The following is a 23,987-nucleotide window of genomic DNA, read 5'->3' on the forward strand; positions in this document are numbered from 1 at the left end:
AAGTCTAACTGCTACTAGTCATTTCCCAAGCCAACAGAAAAGGGGAATCTGCGGCTGCAATCCGTGACCACCAGGTGGCGCCCGCCATTTCCCGAGCAGGAGGGCGGAGCCGCTGCAGATCACAAAGAGCATGTGGACGCTCGGGCGCCGCTCGGTTGCCAGTTTCCTGCCCCGCTCCGCGCTCCCGGGCTTTGCCCCTACCCGTGCCGGGGCCCCGCGGCCGGCGAAGGACCTCTCGCTCTCCGGCCTCCAGGGCCTGCGAATCGGAACCGCCAAGGCCCCGGCGCGTAGCCAGTCCGTAAGTATCCGCGCCGGCAGCTGCGCAGGCCGCACGCCGGGAGGGAGGCCGCGCACGCCGAGGACGCGCCGGACAAGCGCACTCGCCCCAGCTCCGGCGGGGCCGCGCTTGGGCGGGGAAAGTGCGGCGGCGCGCGGCCGAGCAGTGCCCAGTCTCCGTTTCTCCCGGTTACTTTTGCACTGTTTTCCGCTTTCTTGAGAAAAAGGGAGATTGTATCCTGCGGTGCAATTGCGGGAAAAGCAGGAAAGGTGGGCGGGGACTGACTCTTAGGGGCCAGTGATGGTTCTAAGCTTGTCACTGCTCTTTTCGAGAACTTAAATTTAAGTAATAATATATGCTAGGTACTATAATATACATATAAGTATTCTATGTATAATATTAGCATGCTATGAATATAGAACTACTTAAGTCAAATAGTGTATATATCAATATAATGATATAAATGTGTACTATCAGAGCGATGCTTTCAAGCATGGGCTTTTATGAACGAAATGCTTTCATCTAGCGAGGTGAAGATGTCAGAGTTGCGGAGCACTGCGGCTAGAGCAGCAGGGCTTTTTGGATCGGGCCTGGGTTCCAAATTCTGGCTCCTGGACTCAGCAGAGGTACCTCGAGGGATGGCGGAACCCCTCTGAGGCCTGGCTTGTTTTTCTGGGAAGAGATTACCGCTGGCATAGGTTTAATTAACATATATAAAGTCTTCAGCACTTAATTTCACTTCTCTCCCCGGGGTTACAAAGAAATGCCTGACCCAGTTACTCCACAACTTGGAAGCCCAAAGGACTATGGGATTAAGGAGGTTATGCTGGAGGATAGAGGTGATGTTTAACCAGGGTCTGCAGATGGCAGGAGGCGGTGAGCAGCCTTCAGGAGAGAACTGAATGGGCAAAGGCGGGAAGGCAGGCAGGCAGAGATCAGCTTTGAGTGGCTGGTCCACTGGATGGACTGTGGGTGGTGAAGGAGGCAGGGGAAATCCAATTCAAATTGTTCATGGAGCTCTGGAAGTTGACTTTAGGCTTAACCCTTCCACTGAGGTATGCTATTTGACTGTGTTGGAGATATCCCTGGGATTGGTTGCCTACGCTCAAAGTTGGAATCACTGACTTCTCTTCTCAGGAGAACCAGGCAGTCAGGACCACCCTGGTCACAGGTGCCCCTTCTACAGAATGCACATGTTCATCACCCTGTTCCTTCTGTGCTGCTCTTGCCTGGCATGGTGCTGCAGTGGGCGTTTCTGTGTGTGTGAACAGAGTCTTGTCTTGGGTGAAGTCCTCAGGCTGGCCTTGCTGAGTGAGGAGCCAGCAGATACTCAACTCATTTGATGCCAAGAGTGGTTGTGCCCGTTTGTCCTCCCAGCAGCGGATGAGAACTGACTCACTCTTCAAGCTTGTGGTTTACCATAGCCCAGGGTGACAAGGGGACCCTGGGCTGGCCTCCCTGCTGGCCACCAGGCCAAGCCTCACCAGAGTGGCCTAGGTTGGGTCATGTCCAGGGTCTGAGCTGGAGCCTGTGGAACTACCTAGTATTTCTTGCAGTGTCTCCCCTTAGCCGGCCTTGTGCCGAGCTCACGAAGTCACTGAGCCCTGGACACTCGAGTGGGCAGACCTACCACAGACACACAGTCCAAGGGCTCCAGGTAACCTTGGCAGCAGGAGGGTTGGCTTTGGGGGCCTGAGGGGGAGCACTTACAACAGAGCCCTGCCCACCCTGAAGTCCATCTGCAGACCATAATCAGAGTGGGGCAGCTTCTTCCTTGGCCAAGGCCACATTTTGTCCCCTGAGGTCCTATCTCTCCACACTGTCCTGACATGCCTCAAAACAAACTGATTGATCACCATCAGGCCCCAAGTTTGGGGTATTGCAGTCCATGACTGCTGCCATCAGAGGAGGAAGTAGAGGTCTGAAAGGTTAAGCAGTTATCCAGGGAATGTCGGGCTTCCCTGATCGCTCATTCGGTAAAGAATCTGCAATGCAGGAGACCTGGGTTTGATCCCTGGGTCGGGAAGAACCCTTGGAGAAGGAAATGGCTACCTCGTCCAGTATTCTTGCCTGGAAAATCCCATGGACAGAGGAGCCTGGCGGACTATTGGACACAAATTAGTGACTACACCACCACCACCACAGAGAATGTTAGATTAGGGAGAAGCAGGTAGGAGATGATGGAGGGGGTCTTTGGCAACTGTTCCCTTGTGATTACAATCAGCTGAATAGGGACTTCCCTGGTGGTCCATTGGTTAAGAATCCGCCTTGCAATGGAGGGGACATGGGTTCAATCCTTGGTGACGGAACTAAGATCCCACATGCTGTGGAGCAACTGAGCCTACTTGCCACAACTAGAGAGCCCGCGTGCTACAACGAAAGATCTTGTGTGACACAACACGAAGGTTCCACATGCTGCAACTAAGACCTGACATCGCCAAATTTTAATTCATTCATTTAAAAAAAAAAAAGAAACTTGAAAAAAAACAGCTGAATAAAGTCTTCTATTCTGGCTGTGAATGAGTACCTTGCTTGAGACCAGCTCTCCAATCAGAACCATCGAAGATATACAATTAAAGGACAAAAGAGAAACACTCTGTGTGAAGGTAGCAGACGGACTAAGACAGCTAGGATTTGAGAGGCCGAGATCCACGAGAGAAGGGAAAACTGACTGACGTGAGCCCCGAGTTCTCAAACCCCTCCCCTCTGTGTTTGGAGCCCTGTATCGTTCCCAGGATGCGATTCTTGCCTTTGGGGCCAGGACCTTGGGGCCAGACAGCATGGGTGCAGATCCCAGCTCCCCTGCTTTGTATCTGTGTGTTTGTGTGACTTAGGCAAGTGACCCTGCCGTGCCTCAAATTCCTCGTCTGTAAAATACAAGTACAGTCGACCCTCCTCATTCCTGGATCCTGTACTTGTGCACCCACCTCCTCACTGTGGTGTATCTGTAACCCCAAAATCAATACTCAGGGCCCTTTCAGGGTCATGCTAGGATGTGTGCAGAGCAGCAGAAAGCCTGAGTCACCCGCACTCTCATGACCCTGGCTGAGGTCACAGCAGGCCCTGCCCTCTTGTTTCAGCTCCCACACTGGAAACGAGGGTCTTTTGCACAGTCTGTCTGGGGCACGTTCCTCATGGTTTAGTATTGTGACACAGTTTTGTGCTTTTTTTTTTTTTCCTGGTTGATTTCACTGTTTAAAGTGGCCCCAAGCATAGTGCTGTCTGGTTGCTCTGTGCAGGAAGGCTGTGAGGGACCTTAGGGAGGAAACAGGCGGGCTGGGTAAGCTTTGTTCAAAACGTGAGTTTTAGTGCTTTTGGCTGTGAGTCCAGGGTCAGTGAATCGACAACATATATGATAGAGGCGTCTTTAAACAGAAATACGTGTAAAACCAGGTTGTGCCTTGATCATTTGGTGAAAACAAGACCAGAGGCTCACAGGAACCTCTGTATTTCCCTCAGGAGCAACTCGCTTATCCACCAACTTTACAGGGCATCTCTATCATGAATGACGACTGTCACAGTACAACACTTCCCTCCTAGGCGGGCATTGAGGACTAAATGAGTCCCTTCTCTAAAGTCTGGGATCACCACCCAGTTGATGGTGAACACTCCAGAACATGCTGTGGGACACTGTGCTTTTCACAGCCACTCTCTCACTTCTTCAGAGCCAATGTTTTTAAATGGCCATCTGTGTCCTACACCCCCATTTCCTCCTCCTCCTCCCCTCACGTCTCAGCCTTAGTCTTTCCCAGATTGCCCAGGGCCCCGATGGCCCAAGAGAGTAACCACAGCCTCTGTCCCCTCCTCTTGGTGGCAGCCACGGTGCCCTTTGGAGAAGGTGAACCTTGCCGCCAAGCTCTGCAGGCCCCTCGGCGTCTTCCCCAGATGAAGCCCTGCAGCCCGCCTCTCCATCACTCCCCTGCCGCCTCTCCATTCTGCTGGACCACTTCTCTCTCCTTTCGAGCCTCCATCCCCTCTGACAGCTCTCCGGGTGGTCATAGCTCAGACCCCACTGCTCAGAGGGAGTAGTTAGGTATTGAAAGAAATCAGTGTGTCACAGTGTCCCCTGCAGATGGTGTTATTAAGATCTGTCAGGCAGCAGTCTGCAGCCGCATCCTGGCCATCCAGCCATTTGTGCTTGCTCCTTTTAGTCACATTCTAAGACTTTGCTGACACTCCTCACCCCGTCTTTGTTCACCACCCCATCCCAGCCAGCAGCACTTCCGGTGATGGTAGGTATGTCCTGAGTCTGTGCCACACGACACCCGACAGGTAGCTAATGACAGGTAGCTAATGAGACCGGGGAATTGACTTTGCAATTTTGATCTTACTTCAGTAAATTTACATTTGAATAGGTGCATGTAGTGAGTGGCTACTGCGTTGGGGAGAGAGCCTGGGCTAGTGCAGTGTATTGCACCAAAAGAAGACAAAAAAGTTGCCGAGGAAGAAATAGTCTGAAAAACTTTAACCTGGTTACTCCTGAGTGTACCCGTAATAATATTTAAACTGCGCATTAATGGACTGTAATGTATTGGAAAATGGTAATGTTCTTCACTTTGGCTTTTAGAGTTTGAGCCTCCGCTGCCTCAACCAGACCCTGGATGTCAAAAAGCAAAGTGTCTGCTGGATAAATTTGAGGACAGCGGGAACTTTGGGTGATGCTGGGTAAGACAAAGCATCTTCCATGTCAGAGATCACTTCTTCCTTCCACCACCACCCCCATGTATAACATATGCACACATACATATACTTGTCTTTTTCTTTCCTTTCACTTTTTTTTAACAACAAAAACCTCAAAACCCATCCCACAGAAAACCTGTCTTCTCCCTAAGAAGTAGCGCTCATAAGCATCTTCCCTCATCACTAACTATCCACTATACTATGTTTAGTGAAATAGTTCTAAGTTGTATGGATGTGCCATGATTCATTTAACGCATTCCCTATTGCTGGACATTGAGGTTGTTCCCAGAGTTTTGTTGTTATTCTCTTTGATATCTTAGTCTTTAGGGCCGGCCAAGTTTCGGTAACAAGTAGACCCCAAATTGAAATGGCTCCAAGCAGGCCCCCTTCTCTGTGGGAGCAGGGTGGCCGTACCTCTGTGAAATGGTTCAGAGAGCCGGACTCCCTCCACCTTCCTGTCTCCTGTCTGCACCATCTGCCCTCTGCCGGTCAAGCCTGGGTCATCCCGTCCACGGTACACTCCACAGAAATGGACGAGAGCATGGCAGGCCCAGCAGTGGTGTTTGTCCCTCACTCACATTTTAGTGGGAAGGACTTCGTCCCAGGGCCCCAGCTAAGAGGAGGGGAGGCCAGTAAGGTAGTCTAGTGGGTGTCCTGGAGGGAAGAGGTGATGGGTTCTGGGGGAAAGCTGCTGGGCGCTGCTGCAGCCCAGCCCTCTATGAATCTGCATGACACCACCCCTGCCCCGGCCCCTGTAACCTTCTACACACATCCTGGGGCCGCAACCACAGGCCCACAGTCCCTCATCTGCCTCGAAGGCCGAGATGCCCAGATGACATGCAGTCCTGTCTCCAGGTCTAGGAATGGCTTCTCCGACCTACACACAAACACACACGGAGAGGGGCAAGATAACCAGTACATCAGTAGCTCGTGTTCAAGTAAAAGATGACATTTTATTTGAAGAGGGCAGCAATGGAGCCCCCTGGGCTGCCCTGGGACAAGCTCTACCCTGGTTGTGGGGACATCCCTCTAAGAAACCCCAGTTCTGCCCCCAGAAGGCTCCTCACTGGCTGTCCCTCCCCATGGCCTCAGGGGACACAGGCAGTGGAACGTGTCCCTCCTGGGGGTGAGCAGTCTTCACAGCCCTCTCCCTGCTGATAGTAACAGTTTCTGCAGGCTGTCGTAAGGCTCCAGTCGGCCAGACTGATTTTTCTTTGATAACAGGATTTCCTCAGAAACCTAGTAGGCATCTGATCTCTTAAGACCTAGTCAGTCTCACATACTAGCCACCTGGAGCCTCCTGTATGTGCTAAGTCACTTCAGTCATGTCCAACTCTGCGACCCTATGGACTGTAGCCCACCAGGCTCCTCTGTCCATGGATTCTCCAGGCAAGAATACTGGAGTGGGTTGCCATGCCCTCCTCCAGGGGATCTTCCCGACCCAGGGATTGAACCTGCATCTCTTACGTCTCCTGCATTGGCAGGCGGGTCCTTTTCCACTAGTCCCACCTGGAATGGGAGTCTCCAACTGACCTATTTTTGGCATCCTCACTCCCACAGCCACCTGTCTCAACCTAAGAGCATTTTCCTTGAGGTTGTAACACTAAAGACTACTCTTAACCTGCTTTTTGCAACAGAATTAGATCCCCTTTTTTGGCTTAATGAGAGGCTTTAGCTTCTCCCCTTGGCTCATCCATCTCAGTACTGCTTCCAGCTCCCCAGCGTAGACCGGCTGGTCTTCTCCTGGCTCACCATTTCTGTGTTCATCAGCTAACGGCAGCAGGGAGCCACCCACACGCAGGAACGTCCTAACTGTCGCCAAAGCTCCAGCTCTGCAGGACAGTATGGGCCTTCCAGGTTATCACAGGCAGCAGCTGACAGGGGACCTCCAGGCTCCGGGCTCCCATGTCTGTGTCATTGGCCCTCCCCGCAGCCTCTGAACAAGTGCTACATCTGCATGGGTTAGGTTTTCGCCTCGGGGGCACCATTTCCAGCCCCTCCTTGCACAGACTCTCTGCTACTGTCCCCCCATCCCTCCAGACAGCCCTCTGAGGTTGGGTGGGACCTTGGCAGAATGCTCCATGCCTAGCTCCCTTCTTCAGGGTCTACTTCTGGCCTCTGGGAAGCGCACCTTGACCTGCCATGTGTAGGGCAGCCCGCTTTTGCCATGACCCACCTGCCACTGCCAGATAACACCTGCTAAGCTCTTGACTTTGGGCTTTATGCCTGAGTCAGGTGTGTCTTTATGTTCCCCAAGCTCCTCCGGGCACCTATCAGTCTGTCCTGCTTCTCTTCAGATGTCCCTTGATCAGCGTTAACTGAGGAGAGGGAGAGGGAAATGCCCAACACCCGCCCCCCAGGCCCACCACTCAGCCCCATAGCCTTCCGCACATTGTGCCCTTGAGGCGGGTGAAACAGACACACACAGGAATGACATGTTGAGTTAGGGGATTTCACCTATATGCACAGGCTTCCCTGGTGGCTCAGACAGTAAAGGATCTGACTGCAATGTGGGAGACCCGGGTCCAATTCCTGGGTTGGGAAGATCCCCTGGAGAAGGGAATGACAACCCACTCCAGTATTCTTGCCTGGAGAATCCCATGGACAGAGGAGCTTGATGGGCTACAGTCCATGGAATGTCTTACTTTGGGCCTCCTAGAAACTCTCCAGTGATGGAGTTTTCCAAGACACCTCTTGTAACCTATAGATACATTCTATACAGGGAGGTTTCTGGCAGTTTTCATTGTCATAATTTACATACCATAAAATTCACCATTTAAAAATGTACCACTGGGACTTCCCTTATAGTCCAGTAGTTAAGACTCTCTGTGCCCAATGCAGAGAGCTCAGATTTGATCCCTGGTCAAGGAACTAGAATCCCACCACGCCACAACTAAGCCCGCACGAGGCGATGAAGATCCCCCTTGTGATGCAGCTAAGACCTGGTACAGCCAGAAACAAAACAAAAACCCAGCCAACCAATATATATATAAAGTAAAATGTACCGTTCAGTGGCTTTTAGTATCCTCACAAAATTATGCAATTTTTACCACTATCTAATTCCAGAACAATTTCATCACTCCAAAAAGAGACTCCATAGCCATTAGTAATCACTCCTCATTCCTCCTTGCCCCAGACAACCACTTTCTGTGTCTATAGATTTATAGCATTTTTTTAATTAAAAAATAATATCTATATAGAATATCTCCAAGTATTCAGCTTGATAAATTTTTAAAAACTGAACATACCATGTAACTCAAGAACTAGCTCAAGAAATAGAATGTTACCAACCCCTTGAGAGCAGGCCTTCTGCTCACTTCTAATTATTAACCCCTCTTTGTCCCAGAGTAGCTACCATTCTGATTTCAAATAACATGGATTAGTTTTGCCTGCCTTTTAAATTTATATAAATGGTATTAAGAATAAGTATGTCTGTGTGTGGCTTCTTTCAGTCACCGTTTATTGTGGGATTCATCCATATTGTTATTTTTGTAGACAATTCTGTCTTGCACTGTAGTGTTTCATGGTTTGAAGGTATCACAGTTTATTTATCTACTGTATTATGTCTGGATACTTGGGCAGCCTCTAATTTGGGCTAATGGATAGTTCTGCTGTGAACATTCTAGTGTGGTTCGTGTCTCTTGATGAACCTGGGTATGCATTTCTGTTGAGTATATACCCAAGAGTGGAATTGATGGTCACAGCACCTGAATGTATTCAACTCTTGTAGAAGTATCAATAGTTTTCCAAAATGCTTGTCTAATTTATTTGCCCATCAGCAGTATCTGAACGCTCTGGTTACTGCACTTCCTGACCGACTCTTCATATTCTCTCTTTCGTTTTAACCGTTCTGGTGATATCTCATTGTGGTTTTTTAATTTTCATTTTCCTGAAGATTAGCAAGGTTGAGCACCTTTGCATATGTTCATTGACCATTTGGATATCTTTTTTTTTTTTTAATGAAACCTGTTCAAATATTTTGCGTATTTTCCTGTTGGGTTTTCTTATTGATTTGTAAGAGTTCTTTACATGTCCTGGAAATAAGTCCTTTTTCAGATATATGGAATGCAAGTATTTTCTCCCACTTTGTGATTTGCCCAACAAATGTTAATAACAAAAGCAATGGAAACAACCTCAATGGCCAGTTGAAAGGGACAAGCTGAATGAATAACATAAGATAAAATACTGTGAAAACCCATACGTGCTAATATGGAACAATGTCTAAGACATATGAAATGAAAACTGCAAGGTGCTTCATTTGTATATTAAAAAATATATAAAAATTCTAGAAGGATACAGAAGAGCTTGCTCATACACAGATTGCCTGTCTGGGAAGAAAGGCTTACTTTTTTCATGCTTTTTAAATTTTTACTCTGTATATGTTGGGCTTCCCTGGTGACTCAGATGGTAAAGAATTGGTGTGCAGTGCAGGAGTTCAATCCCTGGGTCAGAGAGATCCCCTGGAGAAGAGAATGGCAACCCACTACCGTACTCTTGCCTGGAGAATTCCATGTACAGTGGAGCCTGGTGGGCTACAGTCTAGGGGGTGACTAAAAGGATACAGAAGATTGCTCATCATAGTTTAGCCTGTTTGGGAAGAAAGACTGACTTCTCTAAATTCTTTCATGCTCTTTAAATTTTTACTCTGTATATGTTAGATATTTTCCATCTATTTAAAAAATTTAAGTAAAAAATAAATATCAATTGATGCTAATAAAATGCAGCAGTTTGGTGATCGCATGATTGGCGTTGTTTCTCTTCCCCCTGCAGCACTTTGGACGATACCACCTACGAAAGACTGGCCGAGGAGACACTGGACTCCTTAGCAGAGTTTTTTGAAGATCTTGCAGACAAACCATACACGTTTGAAGACTATGATGTCTCCTTTGGGGTACCTCTTTTCTTCTCTTCATTCTTCTGTATCCTCCCTAAGAATTTTAGCTCACTGAGATAGAGAATTCTTTTCCAGTAGCATGCAGTTATGGCTGGGGCCAAAAAACTGGAGTTCTGGTTTCAGCTGCACCAGTCTTGTGACCTCAGGCAAGTCACTCAGCCTCTCTGAGCCCTCATTTTTCCTGAAAATACAGACTTTGAACCTTCACTCAATACCTATGAAGGTAAATCAGGAAGGAAGCCAGGCATATGTGTTTGTGTAGCAAGACAGCCCTCCTCATGTAGGCACGGAGAACACTGAGCTAGACTGCTAGTTCTTAAGCCGGGTGAGAGATTGCCTAAGATGCATTCAGACTAGACATGTGCCTCACTTCCTGGAAATTCAGGCTGCAGTCCTAGGAAGCCTGTTTTTGAAAAGCTCACCTGAGATTCTAAAGAGCACCTTTGGGTCCCACCTCTAGGAATATTTGATTGGTCTAGGCTATAGCCCAAGCCAGGCATTGAGGTTTTTGAAGTTTTTAGAGTAACTCCCCAGATGCTTCATCCAGGGCTGGATGAAACTTAAACAGATCCTAGAAGCCCAGGTAGTGCTGGTGTGAATCAGCTGGCCACCAGGTGGCAGACTTGAGTTAGGGTCAGCCTTTGGATTTATGGAGAATTATTGCCTAGGCCGTAGGGAGCAGCTCTTTTTGGCCAGTGGGAGCAAATCCCCTGCAGAAGTTAATCCTCTTGACAGCAATTAATTAATACCAGGAAATGTCATGAAGTGTGCATTTGGGATTAAATCATGGGATTATTTAGGACAACCAGCTGTCAGGCTAAAGTGATAGAAATGGTATTGGATATTACTGTTGGGGGTACTGGATAGAAAAAGGACTCCATCAAATGGAGCAGGTGTCAAGCCTGGTTGTAAGGACAGTAAGGGACTTGGTGGTAATGGGGCAGGGCAGGAAAGGATTAAATGCCTTCCAGGTGGATTCGTTGGAAGCTGTCAGCACCAGAAAATGCAGCAGTGCTCAGGCTGGGCTGTGGACGTGCTTATGCAGGCAGCCTCAGAAGGGAGAGATACCAGGGAACCCTTACAGACTGGTCCCTCCAACCTGCCCATCTGTGGGATGATTAGAGCTAGGGGAAGCTACAGGTCTCATCTCCCCCAGCCTCCTTCCTAGGTGCGGTAACTATAGGGAAACCAAGTGTCGGGCTAAGTTCTGCCACACTTGGAGACACCACAGAAGCAGTCGCCCCACCTGTTCCTATAGGATTAGTGAAGCATGTCCCTGCTTGACTCAAATACTTTATTTGACAGTTTCATTAGAAGCGAAGGTGCCAGTATTCTAGCAGCTGGATTCTGCTTCCCTCACGAGGCAGGCAACAAAAGCTTGTGCTCAGTGCGGGGTCAGGGCCTTCCCTATCTTCACAGGGTCTCTCTGAAGAGTGCTCAGCTGCTGCACTTGCCCATTCGTGCAAGGGAAGAGGCACCTGAGTTTTTCCACCCGATCCATACACTGCGTCTTGAGTATCATTCTCCTCACTAGGGAAGAAGTATATCTAGTAAATCATGTGCTAATTAGGAAAATCTCTAGTGTAGATGCACTCTATACTAGAGATTTAGTAGCTCCCTCTGTTGTTGGGCTACCTCAGGTGTGAATTTCTGATCAGAGTCCTCCAGGTGCTAACTTATGTATTTCACATATAAGATAAGTTAGTTGACATTACATTATAGATGGTAGAGCACCTGTAACACCATTAGTTGGTTGGAGCACAGCCTTTCCCTGCCCTGAGTCAGATGTCACCTCCTCTGCAGGCCTCGTAGATGCTCCAGGCAGACACCACCAGCCCTCCTTGCCCAGCACTCTTGAGTTTGATACTGACGCCCTCTGCTGTAACTGTCTCTTTACACACCAGCTCCCATGGCTACAGTGAGCTCCTTGGCAGCTGGGACACTGTCCACTCCTGGTCTCCCAATGCCTAGAACATTGCCAGGTACATAGCAGGGACTTAAGAAATGTCGATTCACTGTATAAATGAAATGAGACTCACCTACTTTTACATACTTTCAGTGATGGCACTCAGCACATAGAACTGTTTTATCAACTTGCTATTGGCCAAATAGGCAAATGAAAGCAATACTCTAGATAAACCCGTTCCCTTCTGTTCCCTTCTGTGGACTGGGAGACATGGGCAGCTTCATGGCTCTTGTGTTGTCCCGGTGGGGCAGGTCATGTGGTTGTCAGTATCTGGGTCCAGGCCTCATCCTTTACTGGTTGTGGTTATCAGAGGGAACTGCCTGCAGGAGCCAAAGCCCCACCCATGGCTAGGTAACCATGGAGTCGCTGCACTTGACCCTGGAAACTGTGACAAGCACCATGCTATTTAGAGTTACCTCCAAGCTGCCTTTGTTTTCTTTCCAGGTGGAGCCCTAGCTTCTTAGTCACTTTAAATAGAATTTACCAGTTGCCATGCCCTTCATTCACTGAGTTTTCTGCATATTATTGCCATAGACAGAGGCTTCTTAACCATTTGGGGATCAGGACACCCTGTGAGAATCTGACTGCTCTGGATCCTCTCCTGAGAAAAACTTCTGTGTATGCCTAGGAGTTTCTGCTTCCAGGGCTGTGCTGTTTGCAGAGCCTTGAAGACCACCTCTGGGTCCTAGGTCATGCACCCCTGCTCGGAGGTAGCACTTTATTGGATATGGTGACAGAGGGCCTGGCCTAGCATCCTGCATTTGTACTTTTTTCTAGAATGCTTAAGTGAATTATCTACCCATGAGGACAGGTCCTTTAGCTGTAAAGTGAGTAACAGTAACCTCCTCTTCTCCAGGTGTATTTTAGGATTAAGTGAAACAATGTAGGTAAAAGCGCTGTATATTCATTATTCTTATTCCTTAAGGGGAAGTCAGTGTACATTTTAGGAGTGGGGGAAGTCACACGCATATAGGTGTGTGTTAAGTCGTTCAGTCATGTCCATCTCTCTGCGACCCCATGGGCTGTAGCCTGCCAGGCTCCTCTGTCCATGGGATTCTCCAGGCAAGCCTACTGGAGGGGGTTGCCGTTCCCTTCTCCCAGATATCAAACCCGGGTCTCCCACATTGCAGTCAGATTCTTTACTGCTTCCCTGAGCCACCACGGAAGCCTATTCATATAGATGAAATCCCCTAATGCAACATGCCATTCCCATATGTGTCTGTTTCTACAAATGAGCTTATAACAACGGAAATGATTATTTTTGCTCCCACTGATGCTGCCAGTCGGAATCAAGCCTCACCTCCTATGACTGGGGGCTGCTTCCACTGGTCAGTGTCTGGATGTCAGGAGCTAAATACTGCCTCTCTCCCCCACTGCCCCATATTGATATCTGCCCATTCTCCCTAAGTAGACACTCAGATTGCTCCTTAAGGAATAACATTAATGTACAAAAAAAGCTCTCTTTTATCTGGGTTACTTGCAGACGGTTCCAAAAGCATTAAGAATTCCTGGGGAACCAGTAATGCATCTAGTTTCCTTTGGAAATGGAAGAAGTTATAACAAATCTGGTCAGCGTATTAAAAAGCAAAGACATCACTTTGCTAATAAAGGTCCATCTAGTCAAAGCTATGGTTTTTCCAGTAGTCACATATGGATGTGAGAGTTGGACCATAAAGAAGGTTAAGTGCCAAAGAATTGATGCTTTCCAACTGTGGTGTTGGAGAAGACTCTTAACAGTCCCTTGGACTGCAAGGAGATCGAACCAGTTAATCCTAAAGGAACTCAACCCTGAATATTTATTGAAAGAACTGATGCTGAAGCTCCAATACTTTGGCCAACTGATGCAAAGAGCCAACTCTTTGGAAAAAGACCCTGATGATGGGAAAGATTGAGGGCAAGAGGAGAAAGAGGCGACAGAGGATGAGATCGTTGGATGGCATCACCAACTGGATGGACATGAGTTTGAGCAAGCTCTGGGAGATAGTGAAGGACAAGGAAGCCTGGCGTGCTGTAGTTCATGGGGTTGCAAAGAGTCAGACACGACTTAGCAACTCAACAACCTCAGTAGAAAACTCTAATTGCGCACAATGAACAGGAGGGGGCGTAGTTGAGCGTTGCCTTGTGTGACCTTGCCCTTCACGTTCCAGGAGTTATCACAGTGCCTGATTATCATCCACTTGGTTCTCTCATTGGGTTTTTAAAAATCCATCAGTTTTTTGCACAGATATTGAAAATGCTAGGATGAAAAGACAAATCTGCTCTCAGGGGACTTAAAGTAGTGGAGGGAAGGAGCAGGTGAGGAGCAAGCTGGCAGCTCAGATACAGTGAGGAAAACACACAGGCCGTAGTCCCAGCTGAGGGATGCCAAGGTAACCTTCCCAGAATCGCCTCAGTTCTCCCATCAGCCCCCGCTCCGCGAACTGTCTCTGAAGGGGGCGGAGCAGCTGTTGTCCTAAGGAAGCTGGTGAGACTGTGCACTCCTAGACCCAGCCCCTGCCTTTCCTGCTGTATCATGTACCGCCTGGGTGTAGGGTCACAACAGGGCATTTAAGGGCCGCAAATAGGTAAAATCAGGAGAAATTATGTCTTGATTCCTTGAGTCTATTATATGGGAAAATAAGCCATAAACTATATATATGGACGGGGAAATGAGTGACTGTGATGGGTACAGACCTTCTTTTTGAGGTGATAGAAATAGCCTGGAATTACACAGTGAGGATGTTTGCACACTTTATGAAAACACTGTGACATGCTAAAAACTACCAAATTATACAGTGGTAAGAAACTGAAATATAAGTGAAAGATAGTCCTAACAAAATAACACAGACAGGTTTCAAAGGAAAAAAAAGAAAATTTAAAGCAAACTTGCGTGATCATAGCCCTGCATTTTAAAACTGGCAGCTGAACACCACCCTGGTGGCCCACCGGTCGGCACTTTGCATTCCCAGTGCAGGAGCCTGGTTTGATCCCTGGTCAGGGAACTAGACCCTGCATGCCATAACGAAGACCTAGTACAGCTAAATTAAAAACAAACAAAAGAACTGGCAGCAGATACCTGAGCTGATATCGCTGATTAACAGGACTGAGAGAGCACTTCGTGTTGTGGGAAGAACAGCATCTTCTGGGCTGGAGCAGACCTGGATTTGAGATCAGCTTTCCCAGTTTCTAAGTTTCCTTTGTTACCCTTTCCCTTTGTTGTCCTCATCTGTAAAACTGGGATAATGATTTCCACCTCCCGATGGTTATGATCGTGATCGTAGAGGAAACAGTTTTACACAGAGTGCCCAGCAGTGCCTGGTGCAGAGCAGGTACTGAAAAATAATAGATGCTATTTTTGTGGATGTCTTCATTTTGTTTATAACATTTATATTTCCAACGTCTCCATAATTTTGCTTATTTCTTTTTCATTGGAAAAAGATCATTAAAAATATAACCCACTACTGTCCTCCCCATCCCCTGCCTATCAGTTATATTATTATTGGCACTCTCTCCACCTTTTCAATAGCGCTTTGTGTTTGCAAACCAAACACAAAACATTCTAAGAACCACTGGGGACCCGTTGGTGGACAGGGACTCTGAATGGCTGCCTGTCTGAGGGCCTTGCAGGGGTTGGGGAGCAGAAAGGCTTAGCCGTGGAGCTGTTTCTTGAATATCCTGTGCAGTCTAGAGAGATCTCAGGCCTGAGGAGTAAGAGGCTCCTTTGTTGAAAGAGGGTTTTCAAATTTAAATGAGCATTTATTGGGCAAAGATAAGACCAACCGGCCTTTTGAAGAATTCAAGGCTCCGGAGAGGAATATAAAGCTGGAGAGGGGCATCTGAGAAACTTGTGAGCTGCTTTGATGGGGCGTGAGGTGGGTGGGGGGCAGTGGATAAGAGCCCTGGTGTGCAGAGGGTCTGCCTTCTGCCAGCGGAGCTCAGGCTGCTGCTCTGAGACCAGCAAAGCTGGTGGCTGGATGGCTTCCTTCTCTCTTGCCTTTTCTTCCTTTCTTCGGTCATGAACTTGGTCTGCCCGATGTTTGTGCTGACTGGGACTGCAGTAGAGTTGGTGCCTATGTCTTTTAATGTCTCTAATATGTTCTGGCCCGTCGTTGAGAAACTAAGGCAGCAGTCAGGATGCTGATCCTTTCATTTGTTGGCTGCAATAGAGCCACTGAACACTCCTGTCTTCTTACCTCAGGAGGGGAATAAGGATATTCTTTGCCTTGTCCACCTCAAAGGGAATGAGGGAAAACACTCTGACATATGTGTCGTTGTGATTAATCATCATCTGATTCCAAGAGCAGTGCTCTTTCTGCGTGATCTAATTCCAAAAACTAAATTAAAGACAGTTCCTTTTTGGTGTATGTTGTGCCCTGGTATAAATGCGAATTGAGATATAACAAAAGAGGCAACTATGACACAGTGATAACCCTGTCTTGTTTTACTTCCTCATGCTTTTTTCCACCTGATGCACCAGAGTGGTGTTCTAACAGTTAAACTGGGTGGAGATCTAGGAACCTACGTGATCAACAAGCAGACTCCAAACAAGCAAATCTGGTTATCTTCACCATCCAGGTAAGTCCGGAAGTCAAAGTCTCTCAGGGTTTAGCTTGTTTGAAACATGACCTGGTAGACTGTTTAAGAAGGGTCACCCTTGTGTATTAGCACCTATGTAAGGCAACCTTTCCTGAGGTTTTTCAGCATGTCTCAGGCTCAGTAGGAAGGTTTACTCTGATGATTATGTGGCTGCTATAAGCAGGTATCAGGATATTAACAAGATTGGAAGTGAAGAATTTTCGGAACCCACCTTGCCATTTTTTCTCCATGAAAAAGCCACCTTTGCTATTACAGCATGTGAACAAGTTGCAATTTGTCTTCAAAGCACGTTAAAGTTTGACCTCTGGTCTGTTTTGAGCACCTCAATTAAAAGTTAGTTGAATTCTACTTGCAGAACTGGGCTGTGTGCTCTGTGGAGGTTGGAGAGTGTTTTAAACTGTACTTCCAGGGCATTCCATGCCTCCTACCTTTTTCATTGATGTGCTTTCAATCTAGCAGAATAAAAGATTGTTTTGGAGACCTTCTGTGCTGCGTTTCAAGGCCTGAGAATGTGCAGGGAGAGAGGGTCCCTCATCCCTCTAGCTGCTGTTGAAGTGGTTGTAAGAAAGTGAAGGGAGAGACGCCCACAAAGAGCTCTCAGAACAACCTTCCTGGTCCTTCCTTCATTAGCACTTCCAAAGAGAACACTCAGACTGTGAATTGGGAAAGGCCCAGATACAACTAGCCTGGAATTCTTTGAAAGCCGCACAATGTTTCCATTTTTTTGAAGAAAAGTGTTTAACTCTTTCCCTGCCTCAGCATTGACATCACTTTTAGGTAGTTAATATTATACTGTTTATGGTGCTGTAATGTGTGATTCTTTGTTCAAACTAAATCAAGCATTAGGCTTCCTTCATCCCAGCCTCATCTAGGAAGAATGTTATCATTCAAGAAAAACCAATTCCAAGGAATCACTCATTTCTAGCCAGGTGCTTATTCACAGACTGTCTTGCTTTTAGATCTAACTTAGTTGAAGTTGAGGGAGATTTTACCCTGTGTGGGCCAATTAGCCTGTTCTCTTTGGTCTCAAACAGCCACCTCGACCCTTCCTGTGGCCATGCATGAGGGCTGCAGCCTTATCCGTCATCTCCAGAGGAATCAGGATGAGAAACTGGGTGGACCACAAATCCAGCCATCAGATTTGGGGATCAGTGGCTTTGAAAATAGCAGGCAGAGCACCAGAACCAACTGTGCTGGCTCCACTAAAAGAATTCCCTCTTGTTGTATCTTGAGACTGAAAAGTCCTTATCGTATTTGGACACACCTACCAGCAACAGGATCCTACCTCAGGCATGTTTAGAAAAATATACTTCTGGATGATAACAAATTTTGAGAAATCCTAAGTTGTTTTTTTGTTGTATTTTTTTTTTTAAATTCACGATGAGAATCTGGAAAGAAAATATGCCACATAGCCTTTTACTATCATGAAAATACTGTGTTCCTCAAAAAAAAAAAAAAGTTATTTTCCACTCAATTTTTCACATTGGCCCAAAATAACCTTTCCTAGGGCTGCTTTTCTGATATTATAGGGCTTTTTATTTTATTTTATGGCATGGGGGATCTTAGTTCCCCGACCAGGGATCAAACCCATGCTCCCTGCATTAGAAGCACAGAGTCTTAACCCCTGAACTGCCAGGGAAGTCCTGGGGCTTTTTAACTGACAGCGTTTCAGGTCAGAAGAAACACTGGCTTTGCCTCAGTACCTTGCTTGAAGACGTTAAAGGATGGAATAAAGGAGAGGTCTGGGTGGACAGCTGGGTGTCCCTGGCTGAGCACAGAGCCCTGGGCAGTGTGGAGGGGCCTGGGCATTCTCATGCTTGCCTGGTATCCTGGCAGCAAATCAGAGTCCAGAGCCAAGGAAACGCTCTCTGGCTTTGGTCCAGGTTATTATGCCTCTGTGTGTTTGGCTGTTTGTACATGGTAAAAGCCCAGTGCTTTTGGTTTGTCCCTTTTATCCCATTAAGAAAGTGCCTTTGGTTGATAATACAGAAATCCTTGATGTTTTCGTAACCTTCAAAACATACTTCCCTTCTGAACTTTCCTCCTCCCTGGCAAAGCTGTCCCAATCCTGCACTTTGGAGAAGCTCCCGTGAGCGCAGCTGGACTTGGCAGCCCCTTGCTTCCTGTGGGCTTGCAGTGTCCTCTGCTCCTTCCTCCATAAAGGCGTCACCCTGCAGTGCCATCAGTTGCGGGCACGTCCCCTCCTCCACTAGACCCGGAGGAAGTGGAATTAATGGGCACAGTTTGTGTTGGTCTGGAATAATCAGACACTGCGAAACCTAGTCACACGGGCCACGCAGACACAGTGTTCCCAGCGTGAAGTGCATGTGCTGTTCTTGTTCACTAGATGAGCTTGAGATGGATGAACTAGCCCATCAGACTCTCACCTTCATGGATTTCAAATTGAATTAAGCAAATTGTTTTTGCTTAAAAATACCAGTAGAGATGGTTACCAGGAGCTGGGAAGAGGAGTGAATAGGGAGTAACTGCTTAATGGATGTGGAATTTCCTTTGGGTGATGAAAATGTTTTGAAACTAGATAGAGATAGTGGATGCCCAATGTTATGAAATGTACTGAAATGATGATAATAACATAGGTAAGGGGCAGATCATGCCAGTAGTGCATGAATGGCCATCATCCAAAAGACACCGCCCTGATATTTCACATGGACATCACCAGACTATACACATGGATATCACCAGATGGTCGACACCGAAATCAGATTGATTATATCCTCTGCAGCCAAAGACGGAGAAGCTCTATACAGTCAGCAAAAACAAGACCAGAAGCTGACTGTGGCTCAGATCATGAACTCCTTATTGCCAAATTCAGATTGAAATTGAAGAAAGTGGAGAAAACCACAAGACCATTCAGGTATGACCTAAATCAAATCCCTAATGACTATACAGTGGAAGTGAGAAATAGATTTAAGAGACTAGATCTGATAGACAGAATGCCTGATGAACTATGGATAGAGGTTCGTGACATTGTATAGCAGACAGGAATCAAGACCATCCCCAAGAAAAAGAAATGCAAAAAAGCAAAATGGCTGTCTGAGGAGGCCTTACAAATAGCTGTGAAAAGACGGGAAGCGAAAAGCAAAGGAGAAAAGGAAAGATATACCCATTTGAATGCAGAGTTCCAAAGAATAGCAAGGAGAGATAAGAAAGCCTTCCTCGGTGCTCAGTGCAAAGAAATCGAGGAAAACAATAGAGTGGGAAAGATTAGAGATACCAAGGGAACATTTCATGCAAAGATGCGCTCAATAAAGGACAGAAATGGTATGAACCTAACAGAAGCAGAAGATATTAAGAAGAGGTGACAAGAATACACAGAAGAACTGTACAAAGAAGATCTTCATGACCCAGATAATCACGATGGTGTGATCACTCACCTAGAGCCAGACATCCTGGAACGTGAAGTCAAGTGGGCCTTAGGAAGCATCACTACAAACAAAGCTAGTGGAGGTGATGGAATTCCAGTTAAGCTATTTCAGATCCTGAAAGATGACACTGTGAAAGTACTGCACTCAATATGCCAGCAAATATGGAAAACTCAGCAGTGGCCACAGGACTGGAAAAGGTCAGTTTTCAGTCCAGTCCCAAAGAAAGGCAATGCCAAAGAATGCTCAAACTACCACACAATTGCACTCATCTCACATGCTAGTAAAGTAATGCTTAAAATTCTCCAAGCCAGGCTTCAGCAATTCGTGAACCGTGAACTTCAAGATGTTCAAGCTGGTTTTAGAAAAGGCAGAAGAACCAGAGATCAAATGGCCAACATCCAATGGATCACCGAAAAAGCAAGAGAGTTCCAGAAAAACATCTATTTCTGCTTTATTGACTATGTCAAAGCCTTTGACTGTGTGGATCACAGTAAACTGAGGAAAATTCTGAAAGAGATGGGAATACCAGACCACCTCACCTGCCTCCTGAGAAATCTGTATGCAGGTCAGGAAGCAACAGTTAGAACTGGACATGGAACAACAGACTGGTTCCAAACAGGAAAAGGAGTACGTCAAGGCTGTATATTGTCACCCTCTGTATTTAACTTATATGCAGAGTACATCATGAGAAATGCTGGGCTGCAGGAAGCACAAGCTGGAATCAAGATTGCCAGGAGAAATATCAATAACCTCAGATATGCAGATGACACCACCCTTATGGCAGAAAGCAAAGAGGAACTAAAGAGCCTCTTGATGAAAGTGAAAGAGGAGAGTGAAAAAGTTGGTTTAAAGCTCAACATTCAGAGAACTCAGATCCGGTCCCATCATTTCATGGCAGATAGATGTGGAAACAGTGGCTCACTTTATTTTTCTGGGCTCCAAAATCACTACAGATGGTGATTGCAGCCGTGAAATTAAAAGACGCTTCCTCCTTGGAAGGAAAGTTGTGACCAACCTAGACAGCATATTAAAAAGCAGAGACATTACTTTGCCAACAAAGGTCCGTCTAGTCAAGGCTATGGTTTTCCATAGCCATGTTTGGATGTGAGACTTGGACTATAAAGAAAGCTGAGTGCCGAAGAATTGATGCTTTTGAACTGTGGTGTTGGAGAAGGGGACGACAGAGAATGAGATGGTTGGATGGCATCATTGACTTGATGGACATGGGTTTGGGTGGACTCCGGGAGTTGGTGTTGGACAGGGAGGCCTGGCATGCTGCGGTTCATGGGGTCGTCGGACACAACTGACCGACTGAACTGTCGAACTGTCTGTGACATTTCAGGTTATCATATGTGATATCATAGCATATCATATCATAGGAAAAGCAAAAGATCAGAATATGATAAACGGAGACTCGTCAATAGGGTTGAAATGTTTTCAGGTCTTGAGCATTGTTCTATGAATTGTTCTTGAGGATAATGATGTAATTCTGCTTTTTTTAAAATTAGAGTTGGTTTCACAATGTTGTGTTCGTTTCAGGTGTACGGCAAAATGACTCAGATATATTAAATCAAGCCTAAGACAAGAAGTCAAATACATGTCTTGTTTATTACTTTTTAGTTCTTCGCTACAGTCAGTTTCTTGGTGACAGTTTCTTTGGAAGCGCAGTTGCTGTGAACTTACTCTGTGTTTCGTCTTGTAGCGGCCCCAAGCGTTACGACTGGACTGGGAGAAACTGGGTATATTCCCACGATGGCGTGTCCCTCCACGAGTTGCTGGCCACAGAGCTGACTCAAGCCTTAAAGACCAAGCTGGACTTATCTGCTCTGGCCTACTCTGGAAAAGACACTTGCTGCCCAGCCCAGTGCTAAAGACGTGAAAAGCTCTAAAGCCAAGACCCCAGCCTTGTTCTGCAGCTGAATGGCTAGCTTTTTCCATTCCTGCATTTGAGGACAGTTGCATTGTATGTAACAGCTCTGTGAAAAGACTGTGTCGCCTTCCACCCTGCCCCCTGAGTTTAGATTTTTAATTTCCATGGAGTTTTTTTGAATGTTTTGTCTGATTTCCTGCCTCACGTGATAGCCTTATGTTTCATAATGTCTGTATGCCCATACCTTTATATATAACCTCACAACTAAGAAAAACAGGAAGGATAAATTCTAGGAGAAATAAATGGGCTTGACCATTCATTCTTTGAAGGACTTACCACAAAAACTGCATGAAGAATATTTGGCCAACCTCATCATACTATCTCAAAATGAGACTTATTAAAGGGAAGCCTAAAATGTTCCTCCTCCTCTTGAAAGTGTAAACACATCTAAGCCCTTTAGTACTGAAGCATCAGTGGCAACTTGGGAACTGTCAAATGAAGACTATTTTCTCTTTGTGCTTTGTGACCCAGGGTGTGATGGGGCAACACACGAAGTGTCTTCCATATGCGCATATAGATGTACATACACATTTACATGTGTGTATACATATTTTTTAAGGATCAGTATAGAGTAAGCTATTGAAACATAGGTCTGAGTATGCAAAAAGTCTCCCAAAGACCAGGGGGCAGAGAACATCTCCCTAATCTCCTGGATATAGTATAATAAACGAGGTCAATGGAGCTAAGGAGGTGCTTGGCAAACTGTGAAAGCCCACACAAATGAAAAGATGTTGGTGTAGCAAAATAAAACTTAACTCTCAACTTTTAGGTTGTGAATAATTTTTTAATTCCACACCCTTGTCCTATTTCCCCATTTCTATTCCCCTCCTACCTTAAAAGAACCTAATTGTAAGAATGTGATCATTAAGCAAATGAAAATAACTCCTGAGCTTTGCTCTCCTGAATGTACACCATGCTTTGTCTAACCTGTTGATTCTTTTCTTAGATAAAAAGAAGTCAGACTAGCTTTCTACACCCAAAAGTTCCCCCAAAGCAATCCTGCAGGCAGATCACTCAGACAAGATAACTCTGACAAGAAAGCCAGGCAGTCTACACTGAGTGGAGATGCAGAGCCTCCTGCCTCGGTGATTCCCCCTCCATTTTTCCCATTAAAACTGTCCTGGCTGAGCAGAATCTTGGGACTTGATCTCTGGACACAGATCTACTAATTAAATGCCAGCTCTTCTAATTAAAGCACCTTTCTTTTCTTTAAAAACAAACAAACAAAAATATCTTGGTGTTAATGAAAGGAACCCTGGTCCTACACCTTGTTTAGTTGCTGAGACTTGGCTCAGCCCCAAAAGAGGTTGTTTGTCTCTGGGCAAGTTTCTCAAACTCTCTGGACCTCTGTGTCCCCGCCTTAACAGAGAGGATGAAACTGGATAGAACAGAGTTGATTTCCAAGTCAGACACGCAGTAGTCCCATCAGGCAGCTTTCCAGGCTAGCTTTAATTCCCTCTAGCAGAGGAGATGACAGTGGACACTTTTTATAAGCTGCAGAGTGAGTATATGGTTCTGGGTTTAGGTCCACTTGAATTTCAGTTGAATTCATGTTCAGATAATGATCTTTTATTGTGCCATTAGTGGCTAAGCCTATGCTGAAGGCAGCATGTTTAGGTGTTGATCCTGACCCCCAATCACAGGCCTCATGAATGAGATTAGTGCTCTTTTACAAGAGACCAGGGAGCTGCCTTGTCCCTTGCAACATGTGCAGACACAGGGAGAAGACAGCTGTCTGTGAACCAGGAAGCAGGCCTTCAACCGCCACCCAGTCTGCTCTTGATCATGGACTTCCTGGCAGCCAGAACTATGAAATAAATGTTCATAAGCCATCGAGTCTCTGGTATTATTGCCCAGCCTTAGTGGACTCAGACAGCCTGCTACACCATCTGAATGTTACAGCCTTGCATTTTACACATGCAGAAACCAGGGCATGGGAACATTAAAACTCACTCAAAGTTAGGCTCTTGTTCTGCTACTCCCTTACTAAAGAAAGACTTATTAGTGACTAGTTTATGCAAATATGTAGCAAAGACTTTTTGCACAGGGAAAACGAAAAACATTCTTTGTGGGGGGAAAAAAGAACTCAACAATAGAATACAGACAAATGCTAAATGAGTATTTAAAATACAGTCATTCTTTAAAAATCAGTTATTTTTTAGTCCAGTGAAAATTTTTAAGTCGGTAAGTCAGTGCCAGTGAAAAAATAAATAAAATCGTGTGTCTGTGTGTGTCTGTGTATACACTTGTATCTGTTTCTTGCTTCTAATGAAAGTTTC

General features: G+C 46.2%; 1 protein-coding gene across 1 annotated transcript; it reads left to right on the top strand.

The window, feature by feature from the left end:
- The first annotated feature begins 91 nt into the window (after positions 1 to 91).
- Positions 92 to 22,470, top strand: FXN (frataxin). The gene is made up of 5 exons (XM_061425490.1): positions 92 to 298; positions 4,845 to 4,942; positions 9,728 to 9,848; positions 16,274 to 16,371; positions 21,481 to 22,470. The coding sequence occupies exons 1-5, from the start codon at positions 131 to 133 to the stop codon at positions 21,647 to 21,649; spliced, it is 654 nt and encodes a 217-aa protein (XP_061281474.1). The 5' UTR covers positions 92 to 130; the 3' UTR covers positions 21,650 to 22,470.
- Positions 22,471 to 23,987: the final 1,517 nt, after the last annotated feature.

Source organism: Bos javanicus, chromosome 8 (assembly GCF_032452875.1).
Source record: "Bos javanicus breed banteng chromosome 8, ARS-OSU_banteng_1.0, whole genome shotgun sequence".
Lineage (NCBI taxonomy): Eukaryota > Metazoa > Chordata > Mammalia > Artiodactyla > Bovidae > Bos > Bos javanicus.

Excerpts from the sequence above, each read along its gene's own strand:
- FXN (XM_061425490.1), top strand. The coding sequence starts at position 131 with ATGTGGACGCTCGGGCGCCGCTCGGTTGCCAGTTTCCTGCCCCGCTCC. Across the intron at positions 4,943-9,727 it reads GGAACTTTGGGTGATGCTGG|CACTTTGGACGATACCACCT; the intron begins GTAAGACAAAGC and ends TTCCCCCTGCAG. Across the intron at positions 9,849-16,273 it reads ACTATGATGTCTCCTTTGGG|AGTGGTGTTCTAACAGTTAA; the intron begins GTACCTCTTTTC and ends CTGATGCACCAG.